At 47.0% G+C, this 14,322-nt stretch overlaps 1 protein-coding gene across 1 annotated transcript in view; it reads right to left on the reverse strand.

The window, feature by feature from the left end:
• PLD5 (phospholipase D family member 5) overlaps positions 1 to 14,322 on the reverse strand; it is a 265,792-nt gene that overhangs the window by 158,894 nt on the left and 92,576 nt on the right. Inside the window, exon 2 of the mRNA XM_036277523.1 lies at positions 12,656 to 12,792. Coding sequence (XP_036133416.1) covers positions 12,656 to 12,792 — 137 coding nt within the window. The remainder of the gene's footprint in view (positions 1 to 12,655; positions 12,793 to 14,322) is intronic.

Genomic DNA, 14,322 nt, shown 5'->3' on the forward strand with positions numbered 1-14,322 from the left:
ACTGGTCCTCCACCAAACCATGCTCTTCCTGTGTTATACAAAGGACACAAACAACCAAGTCACAGAAGAAAAACTAGACATGAGTAAAGATTTATAGCCTTGCCCTGGCCGGTTTGGCTCAGCGGTTGGAGCGTTGGCCTGCGGTCCGGAGAGACCCGGGTTCGGTTTCCGCTAAGGGCACGTACCTTGGTTGCAGTTTGTCCCCGGCCCTGGTCGGTTGTGCGGGTGGCAGCCACTCGATGTGTCCCTTCATGTCGATGTTTCTCTCTCTCTCTCTCTCCCTCCTGCTCTATCTGAACAAAAAATGGAAAAATGTCCTCGGGTGAGGATAAAAAAAAAAAAAAGATTTATAGCCTTACTCATATGTAAAAAATAAAATAGTCCCTTTTCATGATCAAATTGGCAAAGATAAAGAATTCAATAATATACAATGTTGGCAAGAGTGGAAAAATACAAGTAATACTACATCTTAATGATAGAGACACTTTGGAATACAACTTGTACTAACCTATCCAAATTTAAAACACTATGCCCTTTGACCTCCTAATTGCATGTCTAGGACTCACAGGTTTCCATTGATAGCCTACGACATTGTCCCTGAACAATGGTCATCCTGTCCTTAGAAGCCTTGAAACCTGGCATTGACTTGGCCTCCTTATTGCACAAAAGCCCTTTCAGGCATCAGCTTCCAGAATAGGGAGGTTTCATCCACGTTGAACATTTTCTCTGGCAGGTCATTTTCCTCCACAGTCAGCGTATCTAGAGTCTCTGCGAACCTTCCGCGGCCTCACAGCAGCCTGCAGACTCCCCACTCCCTCTCGCTGTGATGAGTAACCATCCCTGATCCTTACCCCGCCCGGAGCTAGCGGCAGCGCCAGCACCAGAGTCGGGGCCAGCCTCTTCAACACCGCCAGCAAAGCCTTTGCTTCGGCGTGATCGTCACGGTGCTGACAGGAACACGCTTCTGCGTCTGGTCTTCAGTCCAGGTCATCAGAACTTCTCCGTGTCTGATACAGGCCCTTCCCCACTTCTGGTTCGTCCAGTTGCTTCAATAGAGCAGATCCTTCGACAGCTTTCATCCCTTGGTTCTGGCCTCCGAGACCACAGCTGTCGGGGAATGGAACAGGCCGACCCGGGGGTAATAACATCACTGATTTTCCACCTCCACGGTCCTTGGTACCTTCTCCTTCCTTTTCCAGGTCACTTGATGTGGCCTCTTGTGGCCTCTCACAGGCAACATTAGCAGTGGATTTCGCATGTTGAGGGGCCACGATGAACAAAACATTAGATTAAATCAGCACAAGAGGAAAAGGAGCCATCGAGAAACGCAGTCACCACGAGATCCACGCAGCTGCTGCCAGCAACAGTGTTGCCAACAAACTCTTTGCTTCGGCCACGGTGCTGATAGGAACATGGTGTAAACAGCAACACGGTGTCCTGTTTACAGCAAACTGCTAATGAGAAGAAAGAGTATGCTCTACAGCAACAATGCAAAGCTGATGAATACATAAACCAGCCACGGTCGCTTAGTCTCACTACCAAGTGCTGTGGCCTGCAGGTAATTGTAGGCGCTGGGCTTTCAGACAATATACAGAGCAGGTTTACTTCTACCTGCGTCTCCTCCGACACAGACACAAGAGGAACGTGCGGTGCTGTGACGTGAGGACATCTCTGGGTGGCAGACGTTTCAACTCTGTTCTGATCAGATGGGACCACCACAGCAAACGCGACCCCTTGTTGGTGGATATGGCATTATGTGACATGTGACTGCATTTTCATCTTATGACAACATGAAGGGGAGTTGTCATCAATTTAAAAATGGCAATACAGAGGTTCCACTTAGGTGAGTTACTCGGCGTGGAGGGACAGAAAACAGGGCTAACCCCAGGTCTTCTGACCAAGTTCAGGGCTCTGTAGACATGGGCACCTCAAGTGCAAGGAATAGCTGAACCCAGCTTTGGATACAGCTGAGGTTTAACTGCAGAATGTTCCACTGCCCACAGCCATGGCCTTCAGACTCACGGCTCAGAGTTTTTCCTCGGGAACATGGCCCCACGCTTCGAGGCTGGGCTCCAAACCTGCAAGCTGTTTTTAATTCCCAAGTTTCTACAATTTTGGAAGCTGCCTTCTAGTGAATTCTGTAAAAAGCTTTGTTTTTCTCAATGTAGTCTTTGTAATGATGCCAGTTAGCTTACTGAAAGTTCTGATTACAAAGTTTTTGTAATTGTAGGTCTATAAGAAAAATATAAGACTATCCATTAGGCCCTGGCCAGTTTGGGTCAGCAGTTAGAGCATCGGCCCATGCACTGAAGGGTCATGGGTTCGATTCCCAGTCAATGGCATGTACCTGGGTTGCAGGTCCGATCCCTGGCTCCAGTCGGGATCATGCAAGAGGCAAGCAATCAATGTGTCTCTCTCACATGGATGTTTCTCTCTCTCTCTCCCTCCTTTCCACTCTCTATAAAAACCAAGGGATTAACAACAACAAAAAGGAATATCCAGCAGGCTCATCCAGCTAGGTTTTCTTGTCCCTCTTCCCTCATTTGGTCAGTGTTCCTCTTGCCTCAGGGTAAGGGTGGGCTCTTCACTGTCACTATGGGAGGTCCTTCTGACAGAGGCAGCTGAACCAGTCTCTCAGAGGACAAGACAGCTGTGCTTTCTGTTCCCAACAGATCTGATCTGTCTGTGATGATCAGAGACGGCTGTGCTCAGTAAGCGTTCAGTGAAATTTTTGAAAAACATATACCACATTCAAATAATCTTTTTAGAGAACAAATTTGGCGACAGGAAATGTCAACACTATTAATCATATAAGTTTCATTAAAATGAATAGTTTGAAATAATTAGCTTCTGCTGCTTCCTAAAGTGGTAATTATAGACCATTAGGAAGTGTCATGATCTCTCCAATTTCCTCCTTTAAACATTAAATGCTAAAGATAAAAGATTATTTTTAAAATAATCATTGAGAATTTAGCTATGGGAATATACACAATACTTTCAAGGCACTAATCAAATCTCTCATAGTGCAGGAAATTTGAATTTTACTTGAATCAGCAGTGAAATATGCTAATATGTGTCATTTCATAGGCAAATAGAGACATATCTGCATTTAAATGTTGGAGGACTTCTCTCTTCCTTCACTTAAAATTAAGTATTTACAATAAATAAAGAAATGAATAGATAGTAAAATAAAATAAAATAAATAAATATATCAGTATTAGTAAAAAATTAAATTAAATTAAATTAAGCATTTATCTTCCAGTCCCCATTATTATTCACTTATTCATTTAATGCTAGTTAGAAAAAAAACGGCATGTTGGGCTACACTATTTCATTTCAATTCCTCATTAGCTTTCTTCTTCTAACTAATTTCAATATGATGGTCTTTAGGTAAATAATCTATGAACTTCAGTTTCCCCTCTCACAACCTCCAGTGATCCCCCCGAAGTGAATCCCCCCATGGAGGGATAATGCGTTGATCTAGACAATACATATTATCTCAATGAACAGTAGTATCCTGTATTTGAAGCTTGGTTTTACATGGAAGTCACTGCCCATTGGAAAGGGAGTCACTGCTGTGTGTGAGCTACTATGGAAGATGCAGGAGAGAAAGCAGATGAGGCCCCTTGCTCTCCCCGAGGCTTTGATCAGGTTGAGAGACCCGGGAAGATAGAAATGCTTGGTATTCTAAGCTGCCATACGGACACGAAATGGCCTGGGATCTTTGGAAAGGGGGCGAAGAAGTGAGAAATCAAAGCAGGTGGGGGCCTGTGCCAGGTCCCTGGGACAAGACAGATGTCCTGAGGATGACCAGAGGCTCCACAGGGAAACAAAGCGATGTGCAGTGAGCGCCCCGCCGGTCCCGAGCAGGTTCTAAGGGCTCCACGCTCAAACTGCGTGGGCAGCAAGGGCTGGACTGGCTGGTGCACAGGGGACAAGGGGAGAGAAGAGAGGAGTCACGGCCTGAGCTGGGAGTGGGGCATCACTTTACAAGAGGCAGAGGTGAAGCCACGGGAATGGGTTAGACACTGGACATTGCCAAAGGGGAGGGGATTTGAATAACCAAAATAGCCCTGGCCAGTCTGGCTCAGCGGTTAGAGTGTCGGCCCACAGACCAGAGAGTCCCAGGTTTGGTTCCCGCTAAGGGCACGTACCTTAGTTGTGGTATGCAAAAAAAATGTCCTCAGGTACGGATAGAACATAAAAAAGTAACCAAAATAAATTGCTGGTCTGTGGATGTGGGCAGTGGAAAGGGTAAAACAGACTGAATAACAAACAGACAATGGCCTTACATAGCTATATATCGATATACATATATCTTTATGTCTGTGTCTCTATAGATGTATATATAATACAATTATTATATATAAAGCACCCCGCCCAAAACTCCAGCCCGTCTCCTACAATAACCAGCCCAGAAAGCCGGGCTGCAGTGAGCCCGACCTTAGGAAGTCAGGCTGCTACCTCTAGTAGCGATGCAGAAATCCAAACAAGCACTCCTATAACCAAAACGGCCGCTGGCTTTCCTAACGTTTGCCCTGCTTCCAACGTAAGCCCAACCAGAGGGAGCCCAAACCAGTCACATAAGATGCCACCTTCCAGCTTCCCCAGCCCAACAGCCTCCAACACCCGAAGCCTCCTTCTTGCCCCTGTAAAGCTCCCCACCCTCGGCTGCCTTTGAGCCGCTACCCCACGCGCGAGCCAGTGGCTGCCCTGTTGCTACTCCAAGCCCCGAGTAAATGGCCCTTCCTTTCTCACCTGGTTAGTGTTGGTTTATTTCCACAGGGTTACGTGCACAGACAGAGGTCAGCTTGGGGAAAGGCGAGGGAAACCTCCTCCTCTGAGTAAAGATGGGAGATGGGAAGGATGAGTGAAGACACCCAGGGACTCTGAGCTGGAAAGGAAGCTGAAGGCGCTGTCTCAGGCGGGTGCTGCTTTCTCAGCTAGAGTAACCGCAAAAGAGGCGCAGCGAGAAGAGCTGTAGAAAGGTGAAGGGAGTTCAGAACTGGGGGAGACGACAGGGAGCCGAAGAGAAAGGGATAAAATGGCATGATTCTGTTTAATACACTGGGTCAAACATAAGTACTTAGCTCTTTCTTGAGATTCTAGAAGATTCTGTAAAGAATAGATATGGTATAGATCATCTAGACAAAAAATTAGTAAGGAAACAGAGACTCTAAATGAAGCACTAGACCAAATGGACAGCTACGTGCAAAATAATGAAACTAGATCATCAACTTACACCATACACAAGAATAAACTCAAAATGGATAAAAGACTTAAATGTGACTCGTGAACCCATAAAAATCCTAGAAGAAAATGTAGGCAACAAAATTTTGGACATCACACACAGCAGAATTTTCACTGATACATCACCTAAGGCAACAGAAACAAAGGAGAAAATGAACACATGGGACTACATCAAATTCAAAAGTTTCTGCACAGCGAAAGATACAATCATCAAAACAGAAAGGCTACCCACTGTATGGGAGAGCATAATTGCCAATGATACATCAGATAAGGGGTTAATTTCCAAAATATATAGAGTACTCATACAACTCAACAAAAGGAAGACAAAGAACCCAATTAAAAAATGGGCAGAGGAGCTGAATAGACACCTCTCCAAACAGGACATACAAATGGCCAAGAGACATATGAAGAAATGCTCAACATCATTAATCATCAGAGAGATGCAAATTAAAACAACAATGAGGTATACCTCACACCTGTCAGAATGGCCGCCATCAACAAATTATCAAACAATAAGTGTTGGCGAGGGTGTGGAGAAAAGGGGACTCTAATACACTGCTGATGGGAATGCAGACTGGTGCAGCCATTATGGAAAACACTATGCTGTTACCTCAAAAAATTAAAAATTGAATTGCCATTTGACCCAGTGATCCCACTTCTAGGAATATACCCTAAGAAGCCTGAAACACCAATCAGAAAGAATATATGTACCCCCATGTTTGTAACAGCACTATTTACAATAGCTAAGATCTGGTAACAGCCCAAGTGTCCACCAGTAGACAAATGGATAAAAATGCTGTGGTACATATACACAATGGAGTACTATGCAGCTGTAAGAAAGAAAGATCTCTTATCCTTTGATACGACATGGAGGGACCTGGAGAGTATTATCCTAAGCAAAACAAGCCAAGCAGAGATAGACAAATATCACATGATCTCACTTATTTGTGGAATATAATGAACATAACAGTCTGAGGAATAGGGTAAACCCAGAGACATGGAAGTAGGGTACAGACTGACAACCCTCAGAAGACGGGGTGGCGGGGAGGGAAGAGATAAGCCACAGAACTTATATGCATGTACGCATAAGTAATGGACATGGACAACAAAGCTGGGAACAGGGTGGGGGGATGGGGTGGAGGGTGTCAATGGAGAAAAAAGGAGAAACATCTGTAACAACAATAAATTAATAAAAATAAATAAATAACAATAAAATTGTTACTGGAAAAAAATCTACTGCAGCAAGCGGGGTCTGGTTAGATAGCTCTAAGGTCAGGACAATAAATGACAAAACACTGGGGGGTGACTGTCAAGTGCACAGAGAGGTCCCTCACAGCTGTCTTCTGTAATGTTATCCACTGGTGAACCGGATTGTCCCACCCTGGAGCTGCAACTCGGTTATTAACACGGATATTGATGTGTCCACTGATATTGTTTATTATTTTAAGAAAATACTGGATCAGAGGAAGAGATTCAGAACACAATGTATGTGAAAAATATAAAATAGAGAAGTCAGCTTTTTAAGAGAGAAATTTAAACACTTAGAAAGCATGTGTAAAAAGTGTGTGTGTGTGTGTGTGTGTGTGTGTGTGTGGTCCTTGCTCTACTTTCTGTGGCCAAACCCTGGTGCTCCAGGCCGGCCCTTACTGGGGAATCACTGTGCTAACTTCTACGTTGGGGATCCAGCCTAAAATCTTACCTGGGTCCCCTTTTGTACAGACCAAGTGCATTCGCTTCAGGATGAAAGAAAAGGCTGGGTGAACAGTGGGTATCATACACTGCACAGAGTCGGTCCGTTCCCTTCACACTGCAGACCGAGTGGGCATAGCTGAAATGGACGTGCAGATCTGTGGGCAAGAGTGAGCAGAACCAGGCCAGGACCTGCCAGATATGGGGCTGATCCCAGAGGATGAGGGGCAGGCGTGAGGAGTCCAGGAGCAGGGGTTTAATTACCTGCACGGAGCAGGTAGCCAGCATCCACCCACATGATTAAAAGGCAGTGACGACCCACCCAAACTTCATGCTTACTCAGCTTGTCTAGCGAGAATTTGCAGTCATGAGCTCAGAGGAACTGGGCCTGAGGTGGAGGAGGGGCAGCTGCAGACCAGTCTTGTGCGGATTTATCAGGGAGTCGTGGTCTGGAAAAGCCCTCTTCTCGCGAGTATCTAGTAGTCTCTCCAAGGAGAGGTGAGTAATAACCCAAAACAAGTGAGGCTGGCCCGCTCCAAAACAGGGGAGACAGATGAAGGTGCAAAATATGAAGGGGAGGCCTGTCCTCTGAAAGAGTGGGGGTCAGTTCCAGTGCTTCCGCGGGTCCCTGGGGATGGGGCGTGTAGGAAACCACACGGGACACGGTTAGCTCTTGCAAAGTGGTACTGAGTGATCATCAGGGGCGCTAGCTGATCAGCCTAGCCAAGCCGTGGCACGTATGCAGTCTACACCAGCAGAAGCAGCCGCTGCTACCCAGGGACGCCCCAGCGCCCACCGAGATGTGGTTCCTAGCAGAACGGAGACCATCTGCCTTCACCCCCTCAGAGAATCAAGTGACATGGAGGTTTATATTTCTAGGGACTGAATCAGCAATTAAAAACACACTAGGAGATGATGGAAAGTACACAGGAATTCAGCACAAAGAAACAGAGAAGTAGGTCGAAGTCATGTACTGAGGTCAGAAGACCTCGTTTCTGAGCATAGCAACTGAGCTTGGGTAAAGGCAGCTGGAGGACAAGTTTGGAGAGTTTTTATTTTATAGATTCATGTGGAAGTTGCGATCACTGAGGGTATCATTATTGTACTATTAGTTCAGTATTATAGCAGCAAAGCAATAAAAGGGGGAAAGAAATAAAATAAGTCCAGCAGAAAAATTATAAATAGGATATATATATATATTTTTTATCCTCATCCGAGGACATTTTTCTATTTTTTGTACAGATAGAGTGGGAGGGAGAGAGAGAGAGAAACATCGATGTGAAAGGGACACATCGAATGGCTGCCACCCGCACAACCAACCAGGGCCGGGGACAAACTGCAACCGAGGTACATGCCCTTAGCGGAACCAAACCCGGGTCTCTCCGGACCGCAGGCGGACGCTCCAACCGCTGAGCCAAACCGGCCAGGGCATAAATAGGATATTTTATATTAGGGAGGTACATTTGTTTTAGAAAGACATAAAGAAGTTGGGGAGACGCTGAGTTGACAGGGTAACTTGAGGCAGCAGAGATGAAATGAATTAAATAACATATTTCAGAAACTGAGCACTGGACGGGAGATCTTGGGAAGAGGCTGTGAAAACAGGGCAAAGCAGCTGACAGGGTTTCTATCCTTTCAACTCTCAGGAGAGAGAAGATCCGTGAACCCAGAGGGAGCCTAACTGCAAAGTCAAAGGAATAAGATCTCAGCAAAGGTGCGATAATGACACCACAGGAGAAATGGAGGAACAGAAACTACCAGAGCCAAGTAAAGGGTAACTGGGAGCCCAGCCGCCTGTGCTCTCCCTAGCGCCACCTTGAGGCAGAGTCTGGGGAGGTCGGTGCGAGGAAAAGGATGAGGTGACGGAGTGGGAATTCTGCTCAGGGCTAAGTTGGGGCTGGCATGCTCAAGGACATCTGCAGGCCAGTGGTTTCCCTTCTGGTCTACATGGGTGCCGGGGTACTCAGTGGGGCGCATCCCCAAACTGTCTCCCCTCTTTCGCCAGGGCATCCCTGCCCGAGGAACCTAGGACTGAAGAACAGAGACACTCACTGTCCTCTGCAGGCTGTGGAGGGATTGCAGAAATGGCCAGGCTGCCCGAGGACAAGGACGGGTGGAGCCAGGGACCACCAGTGTGGGAACCGGCAGCGAGGTTGGAGGAAAGGCTCCAAGGAGGCCAGTGAGGGCTTCCGGAGGCTGCAGGAAGCGCCGCGGGCCAGCAAATGGGTAACAAGAAAATGAAAACATTTAAAATGAAAACAGAGGGGCTGGTAGTACTGGAGGGCGTTCCGGAAACCGGGAGACTGAAGATGCAAATGGACAATGGCCAGACCACGTCTATATAAAGTAGGGCTCTGACCTGCACACGACAGCAACCTGCCCGGGAAGCCAACCTCTTATCTACGATCCCCAGCCAGGGCAGCCAACCTGGTCTAAGTCAGGCTGCTACCTCCAGCAATAATCTAGAGAGCTGAAGAATAACTTCTATACCCAAATGGCCAGGACCTGATTGATAAGTGCCAGTTGCCCTGACTTTTGTCCCCACTCCCAACCTAGGACCGACCAGAGTCAAATCCGCACTCCCAGCCAACCGCATAGGATGCCACGCTGCTCTAGCTGACCAGCCTCCAGCTGGGGCACCCGAGCCTTACCTTTATGCTGCCACGAAGCTTCCCCACCCTCTGCCTGCCCTTGAGCCTGCCAGACACCGCTGACAGTGGCTGACTGCGTGTGACAGCACGCTCTGAATGAACAGTCCGCCTGCTCCCACGTGGTCGGCCCGTTGACTCCACCAACATCAGGAGAGCCGATCAGGATAAGCGAGGAAGTGGGAGGAACAGGAAGTTAGTCTGAAGGGAGGAGGGGGACTTCTGACTCTTTGAAAGGAACAGAGAGGACTAATATTTACATAATGCTTGTTAGAGTTTTGATGTCTTGTTATAGGTGTTATACAACTTATTAAAGCCTCATAAAACCTGGTGAGGTAGATTTTTTTAACAAACCTACCATTTCTAAGGGAAATGAACTAAAATGGTCTTCATAACCATCAGGGGCAGAGCTCAGTCAGGGCCAGGCTCGCTCTCTGTGCAGTCAGGCCGCTCCCCCAAGCCTCTGACCCTCCACTGCAGGTCTGACCCGAGCTCTGCCCGCTGCTCACCACCTGCTGTGACTGCTCTGCAGCCCGTCGTGCTCCGCGGACAGGCAGGGGGTGAAACGGTTCGGGTACTGTCTTGTCCACGTGTGCAGAGTCGGTAAGTGGTAGAGAACGTGGATGTGAATCCCCGTCGTCCTGATTTCGAAGTCCACGGGCATTCCCTGCACTGGGCTGACTTGGAAGTGGGGCTGACTGCTGGCCGGTCCAAGGTGAGGCAGATATGTACCGACTTGAGGTGATTAAAAACAGAAAGACTAGTCTGCCCGCTGTGGCTCAGTGGTTGAGCGTCGACCCACGCACCAAGTGGTTGCCGGTTCGATTCCCGGTCAGGGCACATGCTCGGGTTGTGAGCCTGATCCCCAGTGGGGGGCGTGCTGGAGGCGGCCCATCAATGTTCTCTCTCATCGATGTTTCTATCTCTCTCTCCCTCTCCCTTCCTCTCTCTGTAAAATCAATAAAGGAAAAATAAAAATAAAAATAAAAAAACAACAAAAAAACTCAGGAAGACTAGGGTGCTGGGAAGTACATTTTAGAGTTACTAAGGACAGTGGCAAGGGATGGGCTGATGGTGGGGAGGTCTGTTAGCCAGGCACAAAAGAAGGTGGGAGAGAGTCCTGAAGTTAGAACGTGATCTATCATCATAAGGACGGAGTGGACGACGTAAGAACATCCCATCACATTAAAATGAGAGTGATGGAGAGACATGGTGGAACTATGGACTGTCCCACTAGGACCTGGAACCCAGCTGGGGTACCGGGACTCACAGCTGCGCAACAAGCAGGTCCCTGGGACGAGGTCAGACACACAGGACGTGCCTGCTGTATGGCCGAGAATGCGGGAATCAGAAACCCAGGACCCGGGAGGAGGCTGAAGGAGACAGGAAGGCCGCAGGGGCTGTTGTAGAAAAGACAGCGGCCGGCAGGGACGGCGCTTGGTAACCAGGCCGTGATTCCAACCACTCAGGCGGAAGGAAGCAGGAGAGAGGTTGGTAACTGAAGACTATGTTCTGGAAGGAGGGGGAAGTTGTGTGAGTCATCAATTGAGTTACTGACTGAGATGGAAGAAGTAACCAGACCCAAATCCCAGTTCAAAATAAAAATTAAATTATAGCTTCCCCCAAGTGAAAGAGACAGTCTAAGTTTCCCTCCTTTTTTTTTTTTTAAACTACCACCTATAGCTTGTAATGTGTGTCAAAAGGCACTGGGTGTTTTGTCTTAAGGAAGTTATTGCAGTTTGACCTTTATAAAGTTCAGAGTACCCAGCAGTCTTCACTCTGGGGTGAGGGGAGAGAGGGGCAGAGCCGTTCCCCTGAGCGGGTCACTGGCCCCTTGTCCACAGAAGGCCAGAGCTCTCAGGGAGGGGGGGACAACAATTGCTATTGTTCTCTTGTTTTCCTTATGATCCCAATACAGCTTTCTCTCAAATTCAGTCTGGGAAACAAATATACTTAGGAGCACCTTTTGAACATGAAGGGACAAATCTAAAATGTATACTCATGTCTCTCCTGTATCCTTTGTTCTGTATATAATGCAGTTGCCTGGTAACCAGACTCTACAGTATCGTGCGCTACAAAGAAAACAAACTGCAGTTGCCTTTTCCAGACATTTTTTGCGCCAGACGCTCAACCCTCAAAGCCAAACAGCAAGGATGAAAACTCACATACACATTACCAGGTTGCTGATTTCGAGCTAGAAACGAGAGGCATGTAGACAAATGCTTTCCACCGGGGAAAAAATGGTCATTAAAATCCATCATGAGGGCTAAGTCATAATAACTGTTGTAATTGTGTGGCCTGACTTCAGTTTTGCAGCAACATGGATATAAAAATAGACCTCTTATCTGTCCCCGCTTGGTGACTTTCTGCACCCTCCCCATGACCTCAAAGGAAAGTAGCAGCTCAGTGTTGAGTAGATGAGGAGATTTGTGGGCTAAAACCATGCTTTGCTGGTTCTGCCATCATCACGAATGAGCCCAGGGAGGCGCTGTTCAATGTAACCGCACAGACATAACCCAGAATATCATGGTAAGGCCGCTGTCATTTCTAGATCGATAACAAACGGCGTGCACATTGCCGTTGAGAAGATGCCTGTGTGTCCTCCTAGACATACTTCTTTATTTAACTCCTACTTTTAAGTTGGAATTTTGTTTCTGAGATGGCGCTTTTTAATTTCCATTTGGTGTAACAAGTAGCATAGTGGCCCCTCTGCATTTGGGGCTCTCGTTTTTGGCCATCACGGAACAGACGAGAACCTCACACACAGAGGCCTCCAGAAATGCAGACTTGTGCAAAATGCCATCTTGTTCACCATCCCTCTGTACAGAATCTGCCCAAATTGCAAAGCGAATGAAATCATCACTCATTTCTATTTCTTTGGTCTAAAGGTAAGAGTATCAGTGGATCCAGAGTCGGGCCTCCGCTTAACCCAAGGCGAACTCAGGTGATCACCTGTGGTTACAGCATTTTCTTCTCCACTGTCCAGGACCCTCTGGCTTTCTTTCTTTCTTTCTTTCTTTCTTTTTTGCCCACCCCCTAAAAGAGAATTTTTGTTTGTTACCTCTTACCGACATTTATTTTGACAATTTTTTTCTGACAGTCCATCCTCGTCCTCCCCCATGATGTCCACAGCCGAAAAGATCAGCGCAACGAGGATGGCAAAGCAGCAGACCAGGGCGAAGACCACAATGCACTTCTGCTGGGACTGCAGGAGAGGAGGGAGACAAAGGAAAGTGAGAAGCAGCTTTTGATTAGAAAACTCAAGATCTGATAGCTTTTCAAGTTCCAGGAGACTCCCCTGGGAAACCATTACATCCATCACAGCCAGCAAAGGACGGCTCTCGGGCTGAAAGTGCCTAAGACCTTCATGCTTATTCCTCAACACAGACTTCAAACCGTCACTAATATATTAGAGCCTGTTCAATAATTCAACTGTTGTATGGAGACTTCCAGATGAGTTTGCTCTTCTCCTTTCTAATCAAAGCAGTCAACCTCTGGCTGGTGTGCTCAGTTGGTTGAGCGTCATCCCATGCACCGAAAGGTTGCAGGTTTGATTCCCGGTCAGAGCACATGCCCGGGTTTCAGGCTCGATTCCCTGTAGGGGGCGTGCAGGAGGCGGCTGATGGATATTTTGCTCTTACATAGATGTTTCTCTCTTTTGCTCCCTCTCCTTACCTCTCTCTCTAAAATTCAATTACAAAAAAAATCTTAAAAGAAAAACCGCCAAGGAAAGCTCACTACAAGATCCATTATTGCAAATTAAAAATGAAACACAGAGTGTCTCCATAATATGTTCTGGCCCCCGTTATGACCACCACCTTCCAAATTCTATGTTATCGACCTCCTTTTCCAAAGACTCGGGTGAACGCCCGTCACAAACCACGCGCACAGCCCAGCTATACCCACAGGCTGGCAGAACACTAGGAGAACACTGCTTTGCGGAGCCGAGCGGAGTGTCAGAATGTTTGCACACAGCCACACAGCGCCACCGGGCCACAGCGCATGCCTGTCTACAGGGAGAGCACGGGTGACTGTGGTCTCGGGCTGCAGGCAAGCTGAACTGGGTCGCTGTCAGGCTATCCATAAGTCTTCCTCTGGCTTAGCCATTAACAGCAATCGCTCTTCAAGCCTTCCTACCTTCCTACCAGGCATATTTATCACTCTCTCAAAGGCAAAGAAAACCCTTCACAAACTCCTAAGCCATGAAATAAATGATTAGAAAATGATGGAATCAGGAAGAGAAAAAGAATAAACATTGCTAACCTAAAAATAAAAGGTGAAAGTGAGGAGCAACACGCATTTATTTGAGATCGAAAAGAACAGCTATTTGGGAAGCACTGATTTAGACAGAAGCCAAGGAGTGTTCCGATCAGGAGACAAAGACAAGGCGGGTTATTCACATGAAAGGGAAGGGAAACAGTTACATCAAGAGAAGAAAGGAATTTCTATAGGTGCAGAGGTTTTTAATTTTTAGTCTGATAGTCATCAGTCGGGTAGTCATAATATCTGCTTTCTTGTTGTCTTTCCAAACAGTTGTTGGGATACATTGATGCTTTAGGCTCAGTCCAAAGGTTATCATGCCCAGTGTTTTAAAGGTTTGAGGAGTAAGAGGTACAAGGCAGTTTCCCTGGGATGCCAGCTTGGAATCTTAAAGTAGCTCCATTCATATTAGTTTTTACAGCATGGTTTTCCGTTCTTCCTCCAGACAACCCTCCTTCAATCCCTCCATTCATCA

This window comes from Molossus molossus, unplaced genomic scaffold (assembly GCF_014108415.1).
Source record: "Molossus molossus isolate mMolMol1 unplaced genomic scaffold, mMolMol1.p scaffold_m16_p_23, whole genome shotgun sequence".
Taxonomy (NCBI): Eukaryota; Metazoa; Chordata; class Mammalia; order Chiroptera; family Molossidae; genus Molossus; species Molossus molossus.